The sequence below is a fragment of the Trypanosoma cruzi genome, genomic scaffold (genome assembly GCF_000209065.1).
Source record: "Trypanosoma cruzi strain CL Brener 1047053516573 genomic scaffold, whole genome shotgun sequence".
NCBI lineage: Eukaryota > Euglenozoa > Kinetoplastea > Trypanosomatida > Trypanosomatidae > Trypanosoma > Trypanosoma cruzi.
This window is the reverse complement of record NW_001849507.1, coordinates 62,637-87,661: the sequence shown is the minus strand read 5'-3', so window position 1 is coordinate 87,661 and position 25,025 is coordinate 62,637. Positions and strand designations below refer to the sequence as shown.

The 25,025-nt window shown below is 51.0% G+C and overlaps 9 protein-coding genes and 1 pseudogene across 9 annotated transcripts, besides 18 other annotated features; all 10 read right to left on the bottom strand.

Moving 5' to 3' along the window:
- Tc00.1047053506485.109 (hypothetical protein, conserved) lies at positions 1 to 3,064 on the bottom strand (the record flags this gene model as incomplete). Its single annotated transcript, XM_806385.1, has 1 exon — positions 1 to 3,064. A coding segment is annotated over one exon (3,064 nt), but the record flags the coding sequence as incomplete, so codon positions are not given.
- Positions 1 to 4,377: a sequence feature (heterozygous, Esmeraldo-like haplotype).
- Positions 3,536 to 3,593: a sequence feature (GA-rich).
- Tc00.1047053506485.100 (hypothetical protein, conserved) lies at positions 3,635 to 4,219 on the bottom strand (the record flags this gene model as incomplete). The annotated part of the gene is made up of 1 exon (XM_806384.1): positions 3,635 to 4,219. One exon carries the CDS (start codon positions 4,217 to 4,219, stop codon positions 3,635 to 3,637), a length of 585 nt encoding a protein of 194 aa, XP_811477.1.
- Positions 4,378 to 4,518: a sequence feature (haploid, non-Esmeraldo-like haplotype).
- On the bottom strand, positions 4,494 to 6,155 carry Tc00.1047053506485.90 (hypothetical protein, conserved; the record flags this gene model as incomplete). The annotated part of the gene is made up of 1 exon (XM_806383.1): positions 4,494 to 6,155. The coding sequence occupies one exon, from the start codon at positions 6,153 to 6,155 to the stop codon at positions 4,494 to 4,496; it is 1,662 nt and encodes a 553-aa protein (XP_811476.1).
- Positions 4,519 to 5,241: a sequence feature (haploid, Esmeraldo-like haplotype).
- Positions 5,242 to 20,549: a sequence feature (areas merged during assembly that could not be assigned to a particular haplotype. This can correspond to areas where the two haplotypes were merged or to regions with more than two copies in the genome that were merged during assembly.).
- Positions 6,807 to 6,828: a microsatellite.
- Positions 6,893 to 6,912: a microsatellite.
- Tc00.1047053506485.80 (oxidoreductase, putative) lies at positions 6,959 to 7,972 on the bottom strand (the record flags this gene model as incomplete). The annotated part of the gene is made up of 1 exon (XM_806382.1): positions 6,959 to 7,972. The coding sequence occupies one exon, from the start codon at positions 7,970 to 7,972 to the stop codon at positions 6,959 to 6,961; it is 1,014 nt and encodes a 337-aa protein (XP_811475.1).
- Positions 8,677 to 8,698: a sequence feature (AT_rich).
- Positions 8,712 to 8,746: a microsatellite.
- Positions 8,814 to 8,855: a microsatellite.
- On the bottom strand, positions 9,224 to 11,008 carry Tc00.1047053506485.70 (hypothetical protein, conserved; the record flags this gene model as incomplete). The annotated part of the gene is made up of 1 exon (XM_806381.1): positions 9,224 to 11,008. The coding sequence occupies one exon, from the start codon at positions 11,006 to 11,008 to the stop codon at positions 9,224 to 9,226; it is 1,785 nt and encodes a 594-aa protein (XP_811474.1).
- Positions 11,245 to 11,270: a microsatellite.
- Positions 11,381 to 11,410: a microsatellite.
- Positions 11,549 to 14,923, bottom strand: Tc00.1047053506485.60 (hypothetical protein, conserved; the record flags this gene model as incomplete). The annotated part of the gene is made up of 1 exon (XM_806380.1): positions 11,549 to 14,923. The coding sequence occupies one exon, from the start codon at positions 14,921 to 14,923 to the stop codon at positions 11,549 to 11,551; it is 3,375 nt and encodes a 1,124-aa protein (XP_811473.1).
- Tc00.1047053506485.50 (uncharacterized protein) lies at positions 15,258 to 16,532 on the bottom strand (the record flags this gene model as incomplete). The annotated part of the gene is made up of 1 exon (XM_806379.1): positions 15,258 to 16,532. The coding sequence occupies one exon, from the start codon at positions 16,530 to 16,532 to the stop codon at positions 15,258 to 15,260; it is 1,275 nt and encodes a 424-aa protein (XP_811472.1).
- Tc00.1047053506485.40 lies at positions 17,209 to 21,441 on the bottom strand (annotated as a pseudogene).
- Positions 20,550 to 25,025: a sequence feature (heterozygous, non-Esmeraldo-like haplotype).
- On the bottom strand, positions 21,740 to 23,293 carry Tc00.1047053506485.20 (hypothetical protein, conserved; the record flags this gene model as incomplete). Its single annotated transcript, XM_806378.1, has 1 exon — positions 21,740 to 23,293. The coding sequence occupies one exon, from the start codon at positions 23,291 to 23,293 to the stop codon at positions 21,740 to 21,742; it is 1,554 nt and encodes a 517-aa protein (XP_811471.1).
- Positions 22,469 to 22,528: a microsatellite.
- Positions 23,336 to 23,410: a sequence feature (T-rich).
- Positions 23,622 to 23,673: a sequence feature (A-rich).
- Positions 23,847 to 23,882: a microsatellite.
- Positions 24,172 to 24,198: a microsatellite.
- On the bottom strand, positions 24,217 to 25,025 carry Tc00.1047053506485.10 (hypothetical protein, conserved; the record flags this gene model as incomplete). Its single annotated transcript, XM_806377.1, has 1 exon — positions 24,217 to 25,025. A coding segment is annotated over one exon (809 nt), but the record flags the coding sequence as incomplete, so codon positions are not given.

Genomic DNA, 25,025 nt, shown 5'->3' with positions numbered 1-25,025 from the left:
TGCATTGCCTGCTGGCAATTGACTGCCTTTTCGGAGTGAGGGTACCTCGCGAGGATGACTTGAAGAGGGAGTTCCTTTGCCAGTCCGGAGCAGATGTGTTGCTCTCCTCTCCCACCACTGCCGAACGTAAGATACAGAGGGAAGATTGCTTCTCGGACATCTCGTTCATCAAAAGCGTGGCCAAGTGCTGGGCATTTTCCTTTTTCTCCGCATCGCGCACGGCGGCCTCCTTCAGCATTGCCTCTTCTTTGCTTTTTTCCTTTAGCTGGGACGCGGCAAAGAGGAAACAGCGCCGGTGGTGACGAACGTTGGGAGTGAGCGCCATGTCACGTCTTCTCTGTCGATGGTGCGGCAGTCCAATTGTCACGTCCGAATCGATGTTGGAGACGCACGACTGGATGCTTTTCGTGTCTGGGAATTGGAGAACGTACCCAACACCTATGGCTTCCTCCACCGTGATCTGCACACGAGGTTTGTTGCCCCGCAAAAAGATGTGGACAGGCGCGGGGCAACCAAATCGGGACACATTGCCCAAATCCACCCGTTCCTGCTGCATTTCTGCCAGCTCCTGTTGTTTTGTCTCCACCCGCCGCAATTTGTCCCGGTTTTCCAGGAGTTTTTTTAATTTCTCCAACTGCGGCATGGAGGTGACCCGCACGGACGCATTCTGATCGGCGGCAAGGGCCCGCTGCCTCGCCAAGAGGGGCTCCGCCTCGCCACCAAACATAGAGGGTGGTTTTCGAAGATAGGGCTGTGTAAAGGGCTGGTGTGCAATGGCAGGGTTCACGTAAAAAGGAAGAGTGCTCCCGGTGTTAACGGCACGTCCACTCTTCGGCTGTGCAGAAGCGTTTTTCTTCACACGGCGTAGAGCCTTCACGCCATTCCCCGTGGCAACCGCCTTATAATTCATGAAATCGAAACTGGCAGCCTCCGTTGATTCTGTCGGCGGACCCGTTAACGGTCGCTCATCCGCCTCCCCAGGGAGTGTGTTGTAAGAAATATCCGACCACTTCACGAAGTCACGGAACTGAAAGCACATGGCCTTCAGCTGTATCTCCGCAAGCCACCTTGCGAATTCCATGTATGTCCGGCCACGTGGTGGTGGGCCCACCACCGGCATCCTCGACCGACCCACGGCATCCAACTCGCAAGGAGGAACAGGGGTTGCAAAGATGTTTTGCATCAACTGCGGAGCATGCGTGCCAACTTCACCGGAGTGCCGACGGAGAATTTCAATGCGGCGGAGCGCGTCGCGAAGGTGAAGACGCGTCAATTTCCATCCCTCCACCATGGACTTGGACACAAGACCCAACGGCCAGCGATGCTCAATGATGGTGGGTTCACCAATAACACTTCCAGGGCCGTATTCCGCCACACCATCGACGATCGATGTCACCCTGCCATGAAGAATAATCAACATCTCCATGCAGCGTGCGGAAATTGATGTAAGCAAGGTGCCCGGTGGGTAAACAACGGGTTCCATACGCTCCTGCACAAGACGAATAAAACTGTCCGGTGCCTCACGAAAAAGTTCACAACTGTCACGCAACACTCGCGCCAGCGAAGATGTGTACCTCTGCTCTCCCAGCCATCGCATCCGCAGTGCAGCAGCTTTGGAAAGCAAATTTCGACGCAGAGCGTCATCACGTCTCACCGTTGCCGCAAAACTTTGACAAGAAAGGCACCAAACGTCGCAAGCACTTTGTGCCCGCAAGACAAATTGTCTGGGTTCCCCAAACAATACAGACAACTCACCAAAGGAGGCGCCCACTGGCACCTCTTGTAATATCTTTCTTTTTGGATTATAATCCCCACAGCAGTGGTTCCCCACACCACGAAATCCTGTCGATGGGGGTTCCTCAATCGTCAAAGTGCCCCGCCGCAAAAAGCAAAGCTGGCGAGAGATTGAATGGGGACAAAGAATAACTTCTCCTGGAAAGTAAAACCGAGGTGTCAGGTGCGTGACAAGGAAACGTATTGTGTGTGCCGGTGTATCTTGCAGCAACCAACTCTGACGCATGAGGATTTCATTCAGTGGATAATGACGAGAGATCGACTTTACCCGTGCGGCTGCAATATAATCCAAAAGCGCCGGCACGTTACGAAGTGTGCCCAGTTGAGAAACAGGCGTCTTGGACTTATCACGCTGACGCAGGGCAATTTCAATAAGGGCATTGTGGAGATCATTGGCTCGAACGCGCATCGTCACGGTTACTCTTGAATCACAGTTTGCCTCTCTCTTTCCATCCGGCGATGCCGCCTCTGCTGTAACCGTGGCAAGTCGAAAAGGCTCTAATCCCAATGCTTCAGCGGCGCAGCATACATAGGGTGCTCGGAATAATTCTGTGCGGGTAGCCAAAAGTGTTGGTTGTCCAATGATACGCGAAGCACGTCGGAGCGTGCGTTGAATAGATGTAGACACGGTGGAGTTCGAAACCACATCACTGGCCGCATCGCCGGGAATTTCTACAGGAGCAGAGACAAGCCGAAATAGCTCCGGCTGAAGACCCAACAATCCATTTAGTCGTAGCAAATCATTGCTGAAAAAATATTGTCTTTTGCTGCTGTCGGCAATGGGGCCTTTGCGGTTTTGTGTCTGGTAGTTCACCACCTGAACACTCCCACTCAGCACCACGTGTACAAACAGCCCCTCTGGAACTTCACCAGGGTACGCAAGCACCGCCCCCGGCTCGTAGCAAACTGGCGTCAGTTTTCCCTTCAAAGCCGTCGCAAGCTCCTTTTCGTCAAGCGGCATTGGGGTTTCAAGGAGTTCAAGCGACGCGTCCACAAGCGCCTTTGTAAGAACACGCACGCCCTCCTGAAACATCTTGTCTGACCTCGTTGGGGCAGAGGAGAGATGCCGTTGCGTGAGTCGCCTCCGCTTCAGGAGTGAAAGCCTGACAGCCATGACAGGCGCAAAGAAGGCACGGAGGGTGTTGCCCGGGACGGCGCAAAGTGCGGTATTGATGAAAGACAGTCTGTCCGCCTCAATGCCGGTCACCACCAGCTCATCCTCACCGACGGTGGAGCATACACTTTTTCGCTTTCTGAACGATGAACCCATTGACGCGGTGGCCAATGGAAGCTCCGTCCGTGACTGCATGAGCTACTCGTTTCTTTCTCTTCCTTGAGCCAATGTGCACTTTCTTCTAACGTTGGCTGCGGCTGTTGGGTTACTTAGTGTGAGTGTAAGCTGCTACGTTTCGTGTGCTTGCGAAACGGTGCCCAGCAAACCAGAGGGAAAGTGGGATGCCAACACACAGACACAGAGAAAGAAAGTAAAAATAAAAATCCCAATTTGAAGGAAAGAAATCAAAAATATATATATCTATATGTTGGAAGGAATCAGCAAGAACAGCAACAAAAGAAAACACCGTGTGTACCTTCCATTTGGTGCACCATGTGCCCCTCCCCGCATTCTCCCTTCAAAGATGAGGTGCGTAAAAATATTTACATTGAACTCCAATCAACAACCGTGATTTGCATCGTTTTTAGTTTTTTTTTTTTTTTCTTCCTCCGTGCGCATGTGTGGACGCCCTCTTCTTCGTTTTTTCTTCCTTTTTATTTTCTCCTCTTTTCCTTCTCTTCTTTCCCGCCACGCGTTTGCGCGTGACGCCGGCTCCACCACCGCAACCTACGAGCCCCCTCTCGTTGAGAGGCGGTTGGCCATCGCCTCCACGTCATCTCGTGATATCTTCACTGTTGGCGGGTCGTACGGGTACACATGCTTCTTGAACAGCTCCTCATCCCTCTTGGCGTAGTCCACATGCGAGAGTCGCTCCACACTCTCCTTGAGCTTGGCCTTGCTGACCTTCTTCGGCTCCATCTCCGGCAGGTATCGTTTGTACAGTTCTTCACGCCGGGCCTTGCTCTTGGCGAGCTCCTGCCCGTAGATGCGGTCCACCTGCTCCTGTATCTCCGACTCCGGCAACTTCTTGTCGCAGCGGTGCGTCTCTTCGTAAATCCGTCGCTCCCGCTCCTCCTTGCTCTGCCGAAACCGCTCCAGCTGCTGATCGTAAATGCGGCGCACGAGGTCCCCCTCCTCTTCCCGTTTGATGTAACGTGGTGGAGCGCACGACTTGGAGAGCTCGCGGCGTCGCTCCTCCTCCCGCCTTGCAGCACGATCCATCTGTTGATGGTACAACCGCCGCACAAGGTCATTTATCTCCGTCTGCCCCAGTCGTGGGGAATTCGGATACGGTCCAGCTTCAGAGGCCATCACGCGTATTCGCGTTGCCGCGACAAGAGCTAATCGCTTCAGCGCAAAACAAGAGCAAAAAAGAAAAATAAATAAAAACATGGATGCCGTAAAAAAAAGAGAAACTCTAATACATGTGTTCAGACACCAACAAACGCCACGGGGAAGAGAGACGGTAAAGCCAATGCCCTTCGTGAGAAATGAACAGTGAATGCTGTGTATTTGGAGCCGGCGCAGGAAAACAAAGAAAAAAGACATTCTGGTGAAGCGCGCCAGCAGATGCCGTCTTTTCGCCCTACCGCACACGCCTCTTCAGCTTCAGTTCCTCGGTAAACACGGCATGGCTTTCTGTGTACGCAGCGGTAGGGTCGTGATAAAAACTCTCCGCTGGCTGCGCCACGTTGATCGTCTGTATGGGCCCCTTTTGCTCAAAGACGCCAAGAGCACCCTGAAACTCGCAGTTTTTATCGTTTGACGCACCCCGTTCGTAAAACAATGAAGATGCCTCCCTCACGTACGGCGCGGCCGCGTCCCACGGTAACACGTCCAGGTCCGTATGCCCCATTAATAGGCAGTGAAGCTTTGCCGCACGAAGAGACGAAAAGGTCCGGTGAATGTCATCACTCTGCAGAAGAATAACTAACTCATATCTCACCTCGTCGGTTCTTCCGGGCAGAGAAAAGGGAACACAGGCACTTCGCGCCCACGCCACCTCAGGGGATAAGTAACGAAAAAAGCGGTGGAATTCCCCGCGGAGCTCCCTCTCCACACGTCGGTAAGCCAAATGAAGCAGCTGGTCCTTGTGAAGCACACGATCCGTCGCCTCGCGGGCGAGAACGAACTCAATGGGAGAAACGGGGTTCAGCACAATATCCACATTCTCGGGCACAATAGAAGCATTGTGCAGCAGCGTGTCAACGTCGGCGAAGTACCCAACAAAGAAAGGACGTAAAAGCGGACCAAAGACCGGAAGCGGTGTCGCCTGCTTAATGCAAAACGGAGCTGTGGAGCGCACTTTAGCCCAAAATGCCTCTTTGAGAGCGTCCTGATTCGGTGCCGCACTTCCTTCATGCGGGGTTTTTCCTCCGGCCTCCTGGATTCGCCTGCAGCCTGCATTGCCGCCACTCTTTAAGGTCTTCTTGTGACGACGCCCCACGCGAGAAGTGCGTCCCTTCCGTTTGAGAAGTCGACCCTCCTTTTGTTCGCTGCTTGTGTCCTCCACGGGTGTGGCGTCCATGGAAGCAAAAAGACCATCGGCATTCAGCCATGAGGTATCCTCCTTCTCCCCAGTCGTCTCCACTGCATGTATTTCCTGCTCATTGACAGGTGACTTTATCGGCTCGAGCGCAGTAGCAAAAAGATGTCGCTGCACCTGCCGCTCCCACCACCCGCTGTTGGACACATCCGGCAACGGCAGCGTGTCACCCTTCGCACCAGCTTTCTCCTCCTCCGCAGCTTCGGCCACGCCATCCGCCCAAAGCACCCCACTGGGATCACGCACTGTAAATTGAAACCGTCGACAAAAGAGACGCAAGTACGGCAATGAAGTGAACACAGGAAGTGCAACGTAATTGTCTAGAGCGAACACCTGAGGCTTCGTGTCGTACGGGTCCCAGGCGCCTACAGGGGACGCCAAGGAAAGAAATGACCCTGTCAAAAAATGACGCGTAAACTCCAACTCTGTTCTCGCATCCCGGTTCTCACTCAATGCCAAAGCAATCGCACTTTCCAAGGCGTCGTTTTTAGGAAGCGATTCCACATGTACACTTGAGCACGCCGATGACGAAGATGACGCGGTGGAAAAGCCCGAGCAATCCTGCTGAGCACTGCGGTGCCGACAACGCCGTTGGCGAAGCTCCCTCCGTGCCGCTTTTCTGATCCCTCGAAGAAGCCGCAACTGCACTCGCAGTTCATCTGGCGAGACACCGCGAAAAAAGTGGCGCGTAAGAGCAAACATCCCACTTTGTGTATGCGCGTATATATATATATATATATGAGAGAAGACACTGTGATATGTCTCCCCGCGTCCCGGCCACTTATAGACAAACAGGCAAAATCAGAAAGAAACAGGTGATGTAAACTGAGCAAGCAGGTGGCCATACATGCATAGATAAAGATATATATATACATATATAGACAAGTGTATGGGAGTGACGTTCAAAACGGGCATGCATGCATACCTTCACACGACCGCACAGAGAAAAAAAAAAAAGGTAAAAAAGAAATTGCTGCTTTGTCAATTGAAATATACCAAATTTGTTGGGGGTTTTTATTCCCCTTTTGTTTGTTTGTTTGCTTGTTGATTAAATCGGGCCGATAACAAAAAAAAAAAAAAAAAGGCATCGTGGCCTGAAAGAAGCTCTCGATCACCCCATCAGCGCGGGATGCGGCGAAGAGAAACCAGCCACAGCGTGTGTGCCAAACACAGGAAAAAAAAATAACACCGGCCCACCGCATCATCATCCCCCCCACAACACACGCATGGCACTACACGGTGCGTATTCATGTCGTCATCGTCCCCATCCCCGCCGTGACGCCAAAATGCACCGCGCCCATACAACCAAAAAAGAGGGAAACACCAAGTAAAAGAAAAAAGAAAAAAATCTAGAAATAAAATAAAATAAAATAAATCCGGCACATCAAGTAGAAAACAAAGGTGTTGGTGGTGGCAACAATAGGGGCAACAGAACAACAAATAATAATAATAATAATAAACACGCGGACACAAAAAAATATATATCAGTGCATGCGCGTGTCTATTCATTCTGCCTTCCCAACTGTTAGTATGACTTTGCCGTTGGATTTATTGTTCTCCATCAATTTGTGCGCTGCAGCGACTTCTTCAAGGGCATATGTGCACTGCACCACAGGCACAATCTCCCGTCTGGTCATGTACGGGATCACCTCCTCCTCAAAACTCCGTACGAGTGCCTCCTTGTACTCATCTGTCTGGTCCCGGAGTTTCGAGAAGATGACGCTGGCCCGCTTGCGGAAAAATGGCATGACGTCAAGAGAGACTTTTGCCCCGCCCATAAAAGCCAGTAGGACAACTTTTCCGTCCTGCGCCAACACCTCGCCGTCCTCCTGGAGGTACGTGCCGCCCACCACAGGATCAACGATTAAGTTGACAGTCTCACCCTTCACAGCGTCCCGCACTTTGGAGGAAAAACATTTTCCCGATGCATCTGGTGATCTGTCAACGACAAACTTCGCAAACCTCTTGCAAAACTCAACTTTTCCAGACGAACAGGTGGCAATGGCGGTGGCCCGGAAATATTTCTCCGCGAGCTGCAACGCCGCGGTTCCAACACCGCTGGCCCCGGCGTGAAACAACATGTGCTGACCCTTCTGTAGGTTTCCGTGAAGCTTTAATGCCTGCCATGCGGTTAGAAATGCCTCTGGAATCGCTGCAGCCTCAACAAACGAGTATCCTTCTGGAATCTTCATGACAGAGCCCTCATGAGCAACCGCCATTTCCGCGTAACCTCCCCCGGTGAGTAGCGCCATCACACGGTCACCCTCCTTAAACCGCTTGACATTCTCACCAACCTTTTCCACCACACCAGAAACCTCCATGCCCAATATCTCACTGCTGCCTTTTGGAGGTGGGTAGTGACCTTGTCGCTGAGACACGTCGGCCCGGTTAACGCCAGCTGCCATCACCCTGATAATTACATCGCTCGGCCGCGACAAACTGACCCCAGTAACCTCTGAAATATGCATAACGTCAACATCACCAAAGGCCCTCATTGTCACAGCACGCATGGACTTCATTTTCTCTGATTCCTTTTCTTCTTCAGCTCTTCCTTTCGTTGTTCTTAAGTAATTTATTTTAAAGTGGTAAGGACTTCGGTATTGGCTTAGACTCTCCCGTCACCGCGCATATATATATATATATATGGGTGTTAGTGTGTGTGCAAAAAGGGGAAAAGCGGAATTTCACCCAAGGGGTGAAAGCACTTAATTCAACATGGAAAGGGAGACTAATGAATGGCGACAAAAAAACGAGTAGTGAGCAAGATACGTATCCATGTCCATGTATAAACACGCATGCGCGTGGCATTCACCTCCAAATTTTTCCGTCACACCACGGTACAACGACTAGTCAGCCTTCGACGCTTTTTGGACGCTCCAGTCCCCTTACTTGCCGGCGTGACCTCGGATGGAAGAGGAACACTACTGGCGGTGCTCTCTGCCTCTTCCGCCTTGCACTCCTCCACAAAGTCCCACTCGTAGTGGGACTCATAGCAAGCAGCCTTGCACTCAATCACACTGCGCCCGAGTCGTGGGTCGTTGTATGTGCGGCGCGAGTTGCCGCATTGCCTACAGCGTGCAATGTATACGGGAGGCGCCGTCATGCGTCAGTAAAAATCCCCCACGCACGTGCTCCTTTTCTTGTCACCAGCGCCTGCCCCCGCACCCGGGAAGAGGAGTGGTGTGAGGTGAGGGGTCACAAAGAAAAAACCCTTCGCTTTTTCTAAATAATTTTTTTTTTTTTAAGGGAGCAAAACAGTTTTTTTTGTTGTTGTTGTTTTTTTTTTTTTTTTTGAGGTACAAAAGGCGGGACAAATCCAAAGTCAGCGAAAAAGCGACGCCTCCCAAACCGACGTTGAAGCACACACACACACACACACACACACACACACACATAGACACAGAGAGAGACATAAGATGATACTACATAAAACTTTCCAGAAAAATATATAAAAGGAGCAAAGTAACTTTCAAAACAGTAAACTACATACTTTCACCTTGGCGTTGAAAAGGCCTAGTCATGGCATACATGAATACCGCAACAGAATTTTCAAGAATATTCCGGTACCGCCTATCAGTGCCTTCATTCTTGCTCCCCGTGGGTGCCGGTTTGTTGGTCCCCTTCACCTGTAATTTTGCCTGATTCGATGAATACTTGCTTTCTTGTGATCCCAAGTCGGCGCTTTTTTTTTCTTGTGGAAAAGGGGTTAATTAGATGTGATCCGGAAGAGATAATAAAATACATGTCGTCTTCTCCATGGATCCAAAATTTTATACAGTATGAAAGGTGGATAAGGTGGCCGGCGTCGCGGCACCTGCTGAGTCGCGCAACTGGTGTGCTGACCCCCCAACAAACATGGGACGTCCAGGAGGAGGGCTCTTCATTGAAGACCTGGGAGGGCTGCAGTACGCGCTTTCTGTTGCGTTAATCCCACGAGCGTCTTGCTGTGACATCGGACGATGAGGCATGATGCCGCGCGACAAGGCGGACGTTGGCAGCACCGCTGGATTCTGAAGGATATTCCGCAAAGCATCCTCAAGCCTTGCCAACTCCTGGCGGTCAGCCTTCTTAATCTCCAGCACAGCCGAGTTCTCTTCCAGCTGCGCAAGACGACGCATGACTCCGTCATCCTGAACCGTTGCCTGCGATTGCGGCAATGATTGGTAGGAAATCGCATTAGGATTGCGCTGTACCTCCGAATTAGAATGATTAACAAAGGAACGCACACCGCTGTTTGTTCCGTTTCCACTCCCCTGCACAGCTTTTGCATTCGATGCTTCAACCCTCCCATTAAAAGGAACTGTGGTGAGGTATGGCAAAGCCATACCCTCTCCCGTTTCACCAGTAGGCACATCTTTTCCCATGGGCGCAGGCAAACGTCGTGTAGAAACAGCAGGCGCCGAAGGCTGTGACTGCGGCTGAGCTTTGGAAGTTTGCTGCCCGGATATGACGGGAAGACGATCTTCCCCCCCACTTTGCTGCTCTTGCTGTAATAGCCTATCCAACGGAAGGCCATCTATCCTGTTTTCTAGGCTTCGCAGACGCCCATCAACGTCCGTTAGAAGGGCCTTTTCCAGGCTCGCCCCTTCAGATGCCTGGAAGGAGAGGTTCCTCAAACGGTCCTCCACATTTTGCAGCCGATTGTCAAGTTGAATGATGTCTTCCTTTTCACCTCGCCAGGCCGCCGATTGGTGCTGTTGCTGCAACTGAGTCCGCCCGAACGCTGGAGTTTGCCTCTCCTCAAGTTCCTTTAGGCGTTTTAACGCGTTCCCCAGAGATTCTTGCAGGCCGTCGATGACGGTGCGGTCAACGGTGCTTGCGTTGGGTACGCCCGAGGCAGCAACCTCAGCGGTACTAATACGCCGAATTGCCCCCGCAGCGCTCTTTGCAGACAATACGTCAGCAGCCTGCTGTCGAAGCATTTGACGAAGTACGTCCATTTCTTCAAAAACATTGGCGAAGACCGGGAGGGAACGCAAATAATCTACACGATCCTCGGTTGAGTGCTGGAAACCGCCCTCGGCGTCACGTCTTGTTAGTGCCTCTGTCTTCTCCGCTTTGCCTTCCCATACTTCTACAAAACCGTTACATTGGCTCAACGTCAGCCGCATGTCACGAATGACTTCCTGCAATTCATTCACGAATGTGTTGATCTGGTTCACTTCGTTCGCACGCGCAGTCGATTCCGACTTCAGCCGTTGGTCGACATCGTCAAAACGGAGATGAACCTCCTCCATTGCGGAGGCCATTTGCTTGGAACTCTCCGCGCAGTCATCGGACACGCAAGAAATTTCGTGACGCAATTCGTCCAACGATTTCTGGACCCAACTCTCGCGGGATTTTTCCTCCATAAAAGACTCCACGAGAGCCTTCAGCTCCGCATTCTCCCTTGCCAGCGCATCAATTCGGCTGTTTAATTTGTCAATGTCAACATCGTGGCCGTTCCCTTGATCAACAATTAGACGAACAAGTTTTGCAAGGCGGCTGTAACTCAGTGTCAACTGCGCCTCGATCATGTCAGGAATGGCGGTGAGGTCCACGTCCACCGCCGGCATTGCTGCTCCTCCTCCTTTAGCACAGTGGTTCTCGTGGTTGTTGATTTGGTGTTGTGTTCCCCTCCAGCTGCCGTGGGTGGAGAACAGGAAAAAAAGAAAGAAAGAACAAAGCGACAACGGAAAAAAAAAGAAAAATAATATTAGTAATAACGGTAAAGATAACGCAAATGACCGGGAACCATCAGTGCACAAAACCCAAAAAGTGGAAGAAGAAAACGGTCAAAAGGTAAACACAGAAAAAAAAAAAAGAAAAGAAAAAAAAGTGAGGCATGGGAGTAAATCATGAAAATGAAACGGGAAAATTTGCATCTTCTCCCAAAACTCGCTGTCTTATCATACAATAAACATTTTTTCGTCACATGTCTCCTACTTTACATACATACATACATATATACATATATATGTATGTACCCTCATTGTGTGCCTCATTCAACTTTCACTGTTCCCTCGTTTCCCTCATAAAGATTTGTTTTCGTGTTGGAGCACTCATTCCTGCCCTATTTAAACATACATCCAAGAGCCAAAAGGCCCCTCTGCAGACTATTGTGCTGATCGCGCAGTCTGTGCAGATATTCCCTGCTTCTGTGCGGCACACCAGGCACAGTTGTACACAACACATGGTGTTATGTGACCCAGCGCATTTTGCTCCACCAAAAATCTTTCTCCCATCTTTCCACGGGGACTCACTGACACTTTATGCAGAACTGTGCTATGTGATCGAAGCTGATCGAGCTCCCCCGTGCGGTCCATAGGAGATGCCCGCCCAACAGCACCCACGGGAAGCCTGGAGTTGGAGGGATGTGACCTGAGGTCGGCGTTAGCAAGAGTCATGGGGACAGAATTCAAATTTGCGTTGGCAGCAGTTGAGACAGCGGCACCACCCGCGGCATCTGTAACAGGTAGATTTCCGTCACCATGCGGGGCGAGATGTGGACCAGAAGAGTACACACCTTGCCACGACTCGGTCCCACCACCATTTGTTGCCCTCATTTGGCGCAGTTGCTCTTCTTCGTTGCGCACCATACCTTGAGAAGGTGTCTCTGCTCCTGGCATCTCACGCTTCACAAGTGGTGTCCCAAAGCCTTCTAATTGTGGAGAGCGCAACACAATCGCATCCTCCCGCATCGGTTCCACGATTCTAATGGGACTTCCAACTCCCGCAGCTTCACGAGATTTCATCACCAGCACTGCTGTCTGAGATGCGGGAAAGCGAGAAAAGGAAACAGAGGGTTCTAACAATTCAAGACTGTCAGTGTCCCTTGAGTTAAATACAACTTGATTCGAAATCTGCGGTTCCTTTCCGCCAAACGCATCCGTTGCCCCCGGGGAATTTCCAACTGGAAACCCTGACTGCGTTGAACGGAGCGTAGCAAGGGCCCGGTTCACTTCCTTCATTCGCTGTTCCACCTCCTGCTCCAAATCTTGCATACGTTTCTGATATTCCACATCAGTGGACCCCACTGCACCATCCGGGCCTTTTCCTGTGAGAGGAAAGGTCGCTGGACGCTGTACTTTAGGTGGTACGGGAAACACGACACCGCTGTCACCTCGCGCATCAGGAGGCGCCACCTCTTCAGAAGTTATTGGGGTCTCCTGCCTCTGAAGAAGGCGCCTAAATCCACTTATTTCCCGTTCCAGTTGTTGTATTCGCATAAGAGACATAGAGGCGTCCTCACGGGCCTTTCTGTCAATAGAAGATGCGGCAGCAGAAGCCTGAAGCGATCCTTTACTTACTGACGCTCGACCAATGATCCGCAGACGCTCCTCCAAAGATTGCCAACGCTTGCCCCAGTCCTCCTCAAGCTCTTGAACTGCTTCAATTGATCGGGCAGCGTCGTCACGAGCTATCTGGTCCACCATCGCTCCCTGAGGCTGAGGCTCCAGAGAAACGGCTTGTCGGCTTTCGCCAGAGGGCCGCACAGAACCAGGACCCAACTCCTTACCAATGGCCACCGACAACTCTTTGAGTTTCCTGTTCACAAACTTCTCGAGGTTCGCCACCTGATCCAACGCGGCAAAGGCATCTTCTCGGGCCACTTGATCCACCACTGCAGCATCTGTGGGGGCATTCCGCTCTTTCCTTTGTTTCGACTCGCTTGCGTTGGTGTTATCTTTGTTGGCAACAGCAGCCTCGTTGCTCCTCTTCGCGTTACTGCCACCACTTTCAGTTGGCGTCACAGAAAGTCCATGTGATAATCTCTCGGATCTTCCGACGGGATGACCAGCACCTCTCACGGGACTTGTAGCAGCGGCCGGAGTGGCGTCGCGGGACTTTGACAGGGCCTTGTCCAGCTCCTTGAATCGTCGAACGACAAATCGCTCAAGCTCCTCCAGGTCCTCCCGTGCCTGTTCATCCACAACCTCAATTGGAGACACAGAAGAGTGGCCAGAGTTAGCACTTGCCTTTCTCGACGAGGAGTGCACCGCGGCAACGCCTCTCCTCAGCCTCTGCTCCAAGGCAGCAACACGACTCTCCAGCTGCCTCAGACTCTCACCTTCGTCATCAAAGCCAGAAGGAGCATCCTCATGGCTCCTGCGATCACGAACAGCACGAGATTTTTCGCGGGCATCACGCTCAACAGGACTGCGGGGTTCATCCTCACGATTCCTGCGATCACGGGCAGCACGAGAGTTGTCGCGGGCATCACGCTCAACAGGACTGCGGGGTTCATCCTCACGATTCCTGCGATCACGGGCAGCACGAGAGTTGTCGCGGGCATCACGCTCAACAGGACTGCGGGGTTCATCCTCACGATTCCTGCGATCACGGGCAGCACGAGAGTTGTCGCGGGCATCACGCTCAACAGGACTGCGGGGTTCATCCTCACGACTCCTGCGATCACGGGCAGCACGAGAGTTGTCGCGGGCATCACGCTCAACAGGACTGCGGGGTTCATCCTCACGATTCCTGCGATCACGGGCAGCACGAGAGTTGTCGCGGGCATCACGCTCAACAGGACTGCGGGGTTCATCCTCACGATTCCTGCGATCACGGGCAGCACGAGAGTTGTCGCGGGCATCACGCTCAACAGGACTGCGGGGTTCATCCTCACGATTCCTGCGATCACGGGCAGCACGAGAGTTGTCGCGGGCATCACGCTCAGCAGGACCGCGGGGTTCATCCTCACGATTCCTGCGATCACGGGCAGCACGAGAGTTGTCGCGGGCATCACGCTCAGCAGGACTGCGGGGTTCATCCTCACGATTCCTGCGATCACGGACAGCACGAGAGTTGTCGCGGGCATCACGCTCAACAGGACTAAGGAGATCATCATCACGAGAAATGCGTTTTCTGCTCCCACTCTCCCTGGATCTTTGCTGTGCCGAGATGGATAAACGACGCTCCACGAGAGAAACGGCAGAATGCTGAGCATCACTTCGCAGTTGGCGAAACGGCTGCAAATTCAAAAGATAGGCAGTATATTCTTCGGGTGTAACCACGGGGTCCCCATAGGTACTTATTAGAGCCTCAACCTCTTCATGGTGCACACCCCATAGTGCCCTAAAGCCTTCCAACCGCTTTACGCGGCGGCGAAGGTCCTCCACCTCCTTAAGCACCGAACCGGTGTCCGTACCCCCTTCGGGGGCAACAAACATCGGGGCTGCATTCACAGCCCTGCGCACTTTAGATGTTTGCTGTCGTATCGTGTTCATCTGGTCCTGGAGATCGTTGATGATGACCTGTTGCTCTGACTGCTGATCCACAAGAAGTTGAATTAGAGACTTTAGGCCCCTCGTATGAAGGGTGAAGTGGCCCTCAAATAGTTTACCGTCATCCACAAAATTAATTTGACGAGAGATGCGAGACGAAGCCAATACGTCCGCGGCGCCATCGCCAGGTGTATAGATGGAACTTACTCCATCCTTCAAGGGATTCGGATCAAACTTCACGGCAGTACTTCCTGCTGCCTTCATCGTCAGGGTTCGATGCTTTCCACGTTTTGAATATTAGCCACTTTCCTTTCCCCGTCTGTGCTTTGCGCAAAGAAATAGAAAAAACTTTTAAGAAGGAAAAAACACAGAAAAAAGGGAAAGGGGTGAAAAATGTGGTGTCGTCCATAGTTGTAAGTGAGGCTGGGAAAAGGTAGGTCGGCCCGTTGCTTTTTGAGGGGCACCCCAACTCAAAGGCCGAAAAAAAAAACACGGAAGAAAAGTAAAGGAGGGGAAAAATACCTGTTCCATTACAGCACATAATAACGATAGTAGCGCACGCGTGAAAAGGGGGCTGAGGTAGTTCTACGGTCCTGCGTCAGGAGTCAAAAAGCCCATACCCACTTCCTTTGAGAAGTAATGGCACCTCAGGGGTCTTCAGTCCTGCTCGTTTGCAGTGAGAACTCAAGCTGCGCCAGGAACCTATGACAGCACTCCTGGGGCGACACGGTGAGCCAAAATCCAAGAAGATGTTCTTCGTCGATGGCGTGCAAAGCAAATGACGCTGTTGATATTTGCGCGCAGTGGCGCTCTTCCACGCGGCATCAACCGAGAATGACTTTTCATTCAAATGTGTCAGAAAGCGGTCAGATAACGTCTGAGGCGGTAAAGAATTTGCGCGCCACTTTGATGACGGTGTTCCTTGCAGCTCCACCTTCCATGGCGGGGGTGAAGAGAGTGGTTGTGGTTTTAACAGGCCAAAGTGTCTGGTGCCAGAAGATCCACTGGGGTTTCGTTCGCATTTCCCATCATGGTTTTGAACTTCCCCCTTCACATTTATTTGTGTGTGTTCCCCGGGACTTACCTCACGGTGCCTCGCCGACGCATCGTCGTCCGCAGGTGCAGAAGGTGGGGCAACAAAGATATACAACGGTGGGGAGGCATCGCCAAAACTGTCCCCTTCCTCACATACAAGTTGCTCAACTCCTTCCTCCATCCTCTCGGCAAGGTCATCGAGCCGACATCGACGCGACGCACCCAAACCCTCTTTACAAGAGTCTGCACGCGGTGACATAATCGTCATCTTCGTTTTGTTTTCGGGCATTTCGGGGTAACTTTCATCCAATTCGTTAAGGGTATCCTCCTGCTGCTGCGCTGCTCCTTGAACATCAACAGAAGGCGGGCGCGTCGACAATGCCAAAGGAATCGCTGGCGAAGCCTTCAATACGGGGTCGTCCCCGTTGTCGCTGTCTCCCCACTCCTCCAAACTGCGCTCAGCAATAAAATCAGTCATCCCCGTTAACGGCTCAAACTGACTCCGCCGCCGCCCATTGGGGCTATGATGCTGGCGACCTTGCTCCAGCAGTTGCATCGCCGCCAAATCACACTGTTGTTCTAAACTGTGCCAAGGCAAAAGGTTTGCCTCGTTTTTTGCGCACCGCCAGCCATTGCTGCCACGGCGGCAGTAAGAACACTGGGTGTCTGCCAGACGCATTGACTCACCACTGCTTTCGCCTGGAAACCCCTGCAGAAAGGCAGTTTCACTGTCATGTGGCATAGATGGGGACTCCTCGTAGAAAGAAACAGATGCTGTCTCAATACCGTCACCTGCAAAAAATGGCATTGACGAAGTAGAGGAACGCTTGCAATCCATCCGCTTGTGATGTGTAAACGCATCGGCTTCTAAATGAACAAAAAATGTGCGATGTGATTTGTGCGTAATGTGAACACACAAGGGAATTCAAGAGCGTACACTCCTACAAGACACACAAACGGGGGTAAAAACACCAAAAAAAAAGAAAGAAAATAAAAAGAACAGTGAAGGCGAGAAGGGAGTGAGTGCGTGTGTGTGTGTGCAAGTGTCCGTGGCGCCTCTTCCATCTGCTCGTTATTTTCCTTTTCGGTTCATTCTTAAATCACACAGCCCCACCTCGTGCCTCATTGGCAACGGCAACAGTTATATGCGCCCAGAAAGTGGGAGAAAGGGATGATGCCAGCAAAAATAAAATAAAATGACAAATAATTCAAAATTGCGAATCCCTCATTCGCCTCTCAGTTCTAAATATTTTTTTTCCTCTTCTCGCGCTCCTTCCGGTTATCCCTGTCAGCGGCAGTCACTGAGAGGGGAAGGGGCGAGCAAAAGAAGAAACAAAAAAAAAATCAGCTTATATTTGTCGTCCATTCACGCCAAAAGAGTCCATCTACCTCCCTCGCTCATGTCAACAACTGACAGAAGAAACAATTGAAATAAAACAAAGGAAGGGTGGCCACACTCCACAGTAAAAATCTAGAACTTTTTTATCTCGTAATAATCTTAAGTATTGACACCTCTAAAAAAGGTTGGGGTTGCCACAGCAGCGACACACCGTGGCGTCACGCGTGTTCCGCCACGAGCACCGCTCGCACTCCAGTTTCTCATCTGCCTTAAGCACATTGTACTTTTGGATCCACACCTCTAACTGCTTCTTCAAGAGTTCATTCACGTAGAGAAGATCCTCAGTCAACTGCGTTGCACTATTCTTGCCATTCATCCTGTGCGCATGCTCACGCAGCAACAGCTTCTCACGGTCTTCCAGCAGCCTCCGCAGATCGATGTAATTGCGCTGATAACGCTGAAGCTCGACGTCACACTGCTGGATATGCTGCTTGACTTCCTCGTTCTTCGCAATTAACTCCCGCAAGTCGGCTTCCTGGCCCAAAAACGTCCGTTCATTCTCTAGAGAGGAAGCAACATCGTGACGGCGACGTGCAATGTCAGCGGCACGCTCCTGCCTACTTTGCTCTTCCTCCGCTCTCTGCAATTTGAATTGTTCTTCCATCCGCCGCACTTTCTGTTCCCCCTCCACTGCCTCTTGCTGAATAAGGCAAGATCGCTCCTCCAACGCCGCTTCTCGCCGCTCCAATTCCTCCTGCTTCGCCTCTACCCCGCGTATATACTGCCCGCCATCCCCCTCTAGTGAGAGGCGATACATGCGCATCTGTTGCTCCTCGTCCGCGACGCGCTTTTGCCACTGGACCTCATCTTCTTCAAGCTGTTCGGCAGCACAACGCATACGATTCCCTGCCTCATGAAGCTCGGCTTCCTTTAGTTTCAACAACTTCTGGGCACCTTCTTGATTGCCTTCACTTGCGTCGCGACATAAGCGCAGCTCATCATGCAACCGGTACATTTTAGCAATATACTCACGTTCGGTCCTTTCCCAATCTTTAATGCTATCAGCCCTTTTTGCCGCCGTCTGCTCCAAAAACATGCAGTGTACACGCTCTGCGTAGCCTCTAAGAGCCAACTCCCGCCTGTGCAGCTGCTCGCGGGTCGAGACGAGTTCCTCCCGGGTTCGGCAGTGCTCTGCCATTTTTTCACGGTCCATCGCCTCCCGTTCAAACAAGTACTCCTTTTTCTCATCTTCTTCCCAGTGAGGCTCCTGATCCCATGGGCGCTGCGGCTGCTCGAATGAAGCGGTACGTAGTGTCAGAGGACTTTCCTCCTCGACAACCCCTTCTGCATGCAGCCTTAACTCCGCCTGACGAATCTCAAACGCATCCATGCCCCGTGCATGATTCGACGCCTCATGCTGGCCACTCCTCTGGCATGGCGGAAGCGTGGCGTCTTCAATTAGTTTTATCAAATCATGCTCACTTATACGGGATGAGTCGAGAAACTCGCGGAACCGTTTTTCCATGGCAAAACACAACTCTTGTACACAGTTGAACCAATTTGCGTTTATTTGGCAATTTCTCTGCTGCAGACTTTCTACCCTCAGCTCGTCTTTAAACGACCTCATTTCCTTCTCTTCCAGCTGCATCTGCGTTTTGATAATACACAGTTCGCTGTCTTCTTGCGTCTCCAGGGCATTCCGCTCGCGTCCCTCTGCGCATTCCAAGCCCCACAGTTTACGGCGCAGCAGTGCCTCTTCGCTCAGCTGCAGGCGTGTTGCGAGGTTTTCTGTGCCAGTGTCTATCGATAAAAAGCGGGCCTTCAGCTCATTTTCAGGCGTTTTTGCCGCCTCATTTATCGCTTCTGTCTCTGAATTAAAGTCTGCAATGGTATGTGCACTCGTGAGAGGGTTCAAGCCCCTTGCCTCCTTTTCCCATTGCTGTTGTCGCCTGTCAAACTCGCGCTCCCGCGCGTCAAGATCCTCCTCTTTGATTCGTAGCACCGCTTCTCTTTCGGCAAGGACCTTCTCCAGCTGTGCGCAGCGCCGATTCAAGTTGTAAAACTTGTTGTTGTCATCGTCACTCTCTTCCTCTTCTACTTCTTCCATGCGCCGTTTACTTTCACTCGAATAAAGACAATCCGAAGCACGTTGCAGTTCAAACTGCAGGCGAAGAGTGGCGTGATGCTCACGAGATGCAGGCTGTTCCATCTCTTTAGTCTTCTCAGCAAATTTTTCTTTGCGTTCAATTTGATTCCCCTGCTTAGCAGTACGTGCCTTCAACTCTTGTTCCAACTCCGCTAGTTCCGCTTCTCGCTGTAGGACGCGCATCTCCTTCTTGCGAAGGGTGTTCATTTCCTCCTCCCACTGCTTCTGGACATCCGTGCCCCGCAGTTTCAGATCATGATCCGCCTTCTCAATTTCATCTCTCAGTTCGCGCTCTTTTTCTTGCGCCTCACGCTTGGCCTCCAAAATTCGGCGTGCCATGTCGAACTCTGTAGCGTCAATCTTTGCTTGGAGCTGCTCTATCATGGATCTTGCCTCCAACAGCCTGTCGTTCAACTCCCTCTCACGGGAAGCCGGTTGTTCCGGCAGCTCCTCACCCCGCTCAGTGATGTTGCATCCTTTATTCTTCAACTCATTCTTCATGTTTTCTACTGTGTCAAGGAGCTCGTCCACGCGTCTTCCTAAAGTGCTCTCAAGCTGTTGCACGCGTCCCTCCGCATCCCGCTGCCTCTGAAGCATATCCTTGCTTTGGCGGTTGAGGCGCTTCTCCAGTAACTCGCGCTGAGACTCATTTTCTTGTCGGCATTCCTCGGCCTTGCAAAGTGCGTGATGAAGTTCCCGCTCCTTCTCTTTTTGTTCCAGTTTGGCACGCTTTACCTCGGCACTCAATTGCTGCAACTTGCTGCTATATTCTTCACGTTCCTCCTCCTCTTTGCGGAAGTGCGCCGCCAGTTCCTCTTTTTGCTTCTCAAAAAAAGCCTTGCGGCGTCGTGACGACTCCTGCTCTTGTCGCAAGCGTTGTTTGGCCTGCGCCAATTGTAGAATAAGATACCGGTGTTGTGCGCCCCCCTGCCCTGCCTCCAAAAGTTGGCAACGCAATTTTAACAATTCTTCATTCGCCTTACAAAGTATCGTGGCTGACGGGTTTTCATCCACGTGTGGTTTGTTCATTACACAGCGTGCCTTGGAAGCATATTGCAGCGTCTGGAGAGTTTCCGAGCGGTGTGTCTGCGATGGGGCTACGGTGCATATCATCGTCGTCTTGCTGTTGCCTCCAAAAGCCTCCTTCAGTATCTTGGTCAGCGTACTCTCACGGTACGGCGGCTTAATGTTGCGCCGCCTGGGGTCAGAGAGAGACTCAATCACCAAACCGAGGGTAAACAGAGACAAATTGATATCCACACCTTCCTTGAATCGTTGGCCAGAGACGCCGGACTCGCCAATGCGTTCGCTTCCAGCCAAATCAACGAGACGTATGGCCAAACTCCTTCTTGGCGCACTTGCCACTTCACCTTCTGAGTCAGCAATAGATATAATCTCCGTAAGCTCCACAATGAAGATTGCATGACTTCGACTGCTGCGCTCATTCATGGATGTGGAAGCCTTTTTCCTACATCCATTCCCAATCTTCAACGCCCGTAAAATATCTTCTGTGTTTGAAACCGGCACACGGCGCACTCCGGTAAGCGCAAAAAATGTTTCATTCCCAACTACCTCCTCTCGAAAGGGAAACGGGCGTGTTGCGGTTCAAAAGATCACTGATCTTCTCACAATATACTTCCACAAAGGAGACTTGTACTTCCCAGCTGAAGCTCTCTCCTGATGCGGATTTGACCGAGCGTCTTTGAATCTCCTGAAACATATCCCGACAGAGTCGAGGAATAATGCCTTCTTCGCTTTTATTGAGAACATCCTCGTTGTCATCCATGACGTTTGAGCCAACCTCACCCATCATAGTGTATGTTTTTCCGCTCCCTGTCTGACCATACGCAATCAACGTACTGTTAAAGCCAGCAATTGCGTGAGCAAGCAGAGGCCTTCCCACCCGCTTGTACAAGGCGGATTGTGTCACTGGGGCAGAGTCATCCAGTGCCCTTCCAACGCAAGACCAGATCGGCATGTCGACAGAAAACATCCGCTGTCCATCTAGCCTGTCATTGAGAAAGACCATACTACGGGATGGATCCATTGTAACAGCCAGCTCCTGGGAGGCCTCGCTGCAATTTGGTGGCCGCACACGCACTGCCACTTGTACTGCCTCCGCGCCAGTTGTTGACTGACCGGTAGCCGGCCCAGAGCTCGGAAATCGCTTCTCGCCTTGTCTTGAGAGGGAACGAAAGGAAGTTGAGACTGTGTCTGACTCGAGCCTTCTGGCAATCAGCATATCTCGTCCCATCGACATCTCGATTACCGCGCGTATTTATTTTGTTCTTGTTGTTATCCTCTGCTAGGAAAAGAGGTTTTTGGCTCAAACAGCTGAAGGCGTTTGCCCCGCCCTCCCACCCCCTTAAAAAAAAAAACGCTTGGCAAATTTCTTCCCCTGCTTGCCGGACCAGCTATGGAAGTAGGAGGGGAACAGAGAAAAAAAGAGAGAAGAAAGCACAAACAGCAATGTTGCTTTGTACCTTCACCGCCGACAATGATAAGAGTTGGATGTTTTTGTAAAGCCACCAGTTAGATTCGAGTCGAGAGTAAAGAATATTTATGGAGGACCAATAGGCCGCCTCATAAAAATGCGGTAAAACCGCGTGGTTGCGATACTCGCCACAAGCAGAGGATGAAACAGAGCCACTACCATCACCATAACAGTTACTCCCACCAAAAAAGGCTTCTTTAGTCTGGGCACCTGCCGTAAATCCAATCCCAAATATTCATCGTAAAACTCATACGCCCCACAGCGCGTCTGCAACTCATAAAGTGCCAAACCCACTAAAACAACATAAAAAACATGTATCCAGTCCGTGTATGGGTACGACATCATAACATGAAACGCCGTCTGACGATCAGCGTAATCGAAATCGCTAAGCATAGCCCTTACTTGTCTCCGTTGCACAGCATCTATTCCCAGCGTTCGATAAAGAAGGTGCCTGTCTTGGTTTCCGGCAAGCTGCGCTTTGATAGTAGAGGAAACATTTTGGCACATATAATCTCGAAGTGCATGATTCTCCACATTCGATTGCAGCTCTCTCCCCTCGCTATCCCGCAACTTTCCCAATTCCGTCGTGGGGGGGAAGGCATAACCTTGAAACCGCATTACACCTAGTTTCTGCATCACAGTGACGGGGTCGTAAGCCCTGGGGCCACTACTGAGCTCCACCTTGAGCGGTTTGCTGGCGCGAAGATAATCTATGGGTTGTGCTTCGAGTCCTTGTTTTACCTCCGCCAGGCTATACGACCGCTCCATCGCTTCACCCCCAATCGGACCTCCATCACTATCATTAATACCGCTACTACTACTAATACTACGATTACTATCGCCACCAATATTATTCTTTTCACTGGATTCGTACTTGGCGCGAAATTCCTCTAAAAGTTCTTGATATTGCGGTGTTCCTTGATAGTACTCAAGACGACGAAGATCCAATTCCATTTCCCGCAGCAGTGGCCTCTTTCGCGGTGCAGAACCTCCACCACTATCGCCACTGCTCTCTCCCCTGACGGAACCTTTTTTACACTTTTCATCACCCTCAAACGTATCTCTAACCCCAAAGATGGATTCTCCGCAGCTCGCCCGAAGAAAATGCACCTCTGGTGTCCCTTTCGCTACTTTTGACTCTGGTGTCGCGTTCTTGATAACTCGGAGTGGTCTTGTTGAATTCTCAGGCTCCTCGGGAAGAAAATGATGCCCCGCGTAGACACTCGTTGAGGCCAAACCGGCCGCTTTATCATCCATGTAATGGCGTGCACGAGAGGGACGAATGTGTAGCTCTGGAGCAAAGGCCTGCCCCGGATGCAGACGCGTCTCACCGCCCTTGCCACTACCAACAGCAGTCCCAGCCTCCTTCGCTTCACATCTGCCATCCGCTGACTGTTTCTTTCGATGAAGAAACTGCAGAGAAGCATCATCCGCATCGCGCTCCTCCGGCGGCACATAAAAGGCGGGACGCGGCGGTGGTGGAGTCATCTCTACTGCATTAAGCACGCCTCTCCCTGCGCCGCCATCCCCAACCGAGCCATGCCACCGTGAGTTAAAGCAGGATCCAAAGCTGACCAAAGTTCTGCCCACCATTGTGGAGGAGCACAGCCCTCGCCGCATTGCCCTTCTTTCTCGTTGTATGCGGGAAACACACGCACACACAAAAAAAAAGAGAAAAAAAATAGGGAAGCTGGCAAACAAAAGAGTAAGTAAAATAGAAAAGAAAAGGAAGGGAAAACATCGTCGCATCAACCATGGGCGCGCATCTAATTGCCCGCAAGCACGGAAAATAAAAAGGATAATGAACGGTCACTGCCTTTCTTTTGGGCGTTTTCCCCCCCCCCCCTTATTTTTCCACAAGAATTTTGTTGTCGTCTTTTTCATTCCAAAACACAGAAAATGGTAAGGCAAGAAAAACATGTCTCTTGCCGGTAAGGCCAATGACACATTTCCCTTTTTTTTCTTTTTTTTTTCCTCCTCTGTTTGTTTTCCTGTTTTCTGGCCCATAAATCTCAGCAAATTCATTATTTTTTTTCCCCCTCTTCTGTTGAGCCTACTTTGGCCAGGGCAGGAATCGCAACAGATGGTAATTACTGTCGGTCACACGCAAAGAAAATCAAACGGAACACTCCGTTAAATATTTCCCCCCTTTTGTTTGGTTGGTTGTTTGCTGTTTTCTTTTATTTATTTTTTTTTTTTTTTTTTTCTTGGGGGAAAGGGGGGGAGATTAAGGAGAACGGTAAGTTCTTCTCTTCTTACACTGATACGGATGGTGCTGACTTTTTTTCTTCGCTCGTCCTCGCGCTTAATACCATAAAAAATTATTAACACTCTCTTTGACCCATCAGGATCAAAAAAAAAAAAGAAAAAACATGCGTCATACACATCCCACCAAGATGAGCGGTGCAACTATTCCTCCATATCCATAATTTTTGCCACCGTAAATATATGCTAAAGACAACCAAGAAATAAATTGTATGAAAACAAAACTATTATTAATATATATATATATATATATATATATAGGGCTCAGGCGATTGGATTTAGTTGCTTTTCTTTTTCAGGTACGTGTTCAAATGTATCTTTTTTAGCTTCACCACACTGTCAGATTCTGGGAACGCGACCACCACCTCAAAGGGCTCTCCGACACGCTCGACGGCAGATTCGGCTCCGAGAAGATTATATATTTCTTCCTCTGCAAATCCCTTATGAGGCAACGACGTCTCACCCCGATTTTCCCTCGCCGATGGGCCTCCTTCAACCCACTCATATTGACATTCAATGACGAGGAGACCACCCTCTTCCAGTCGACTCAGCATATGCAACGGGATAGCGGCAGGGGCTGAGCTTCTCTCCAGGGTATTCCAGCACACAATCAAAGAAAAATCTTTCATGTGACTGTGAAGGTTTGTGGGGTCAGACTGAAAAAAGGTGACGCGTTTACGATTGGTGTCCCAGGAATAATTTGAAGCTTCAGCCATCTTTGCCACACGCTGGAGCGAAGAAGATTCCAAAGTGCTATAGGTACATTTGCCACGTTCCAGCATCGCATAGGCCGGGATAAGGTAGCGGGCCGTGAAGTCGGAGCCAACCACTTGGGAAAAAAGAGCAGACAATTCAAAGGATACCCGACCAGCTCCACAGGCAAAATCCAATGCGCGTTTGGGTTCAACTCTAGCATGAGCCTTGAACTGAGCCTTGCAGTACTCAGCAATCTTAACGCAGCCATTTGGAATGCCATCAACAGATTCGCGAAAACCCGCGTCGGTCATAATGTCAACTTCGGGGTCCATTCCCAAGACACTCCCGCAGTAACGCTCCTCGTTAGTTGGGCCGCCTTCCACGTAACGAA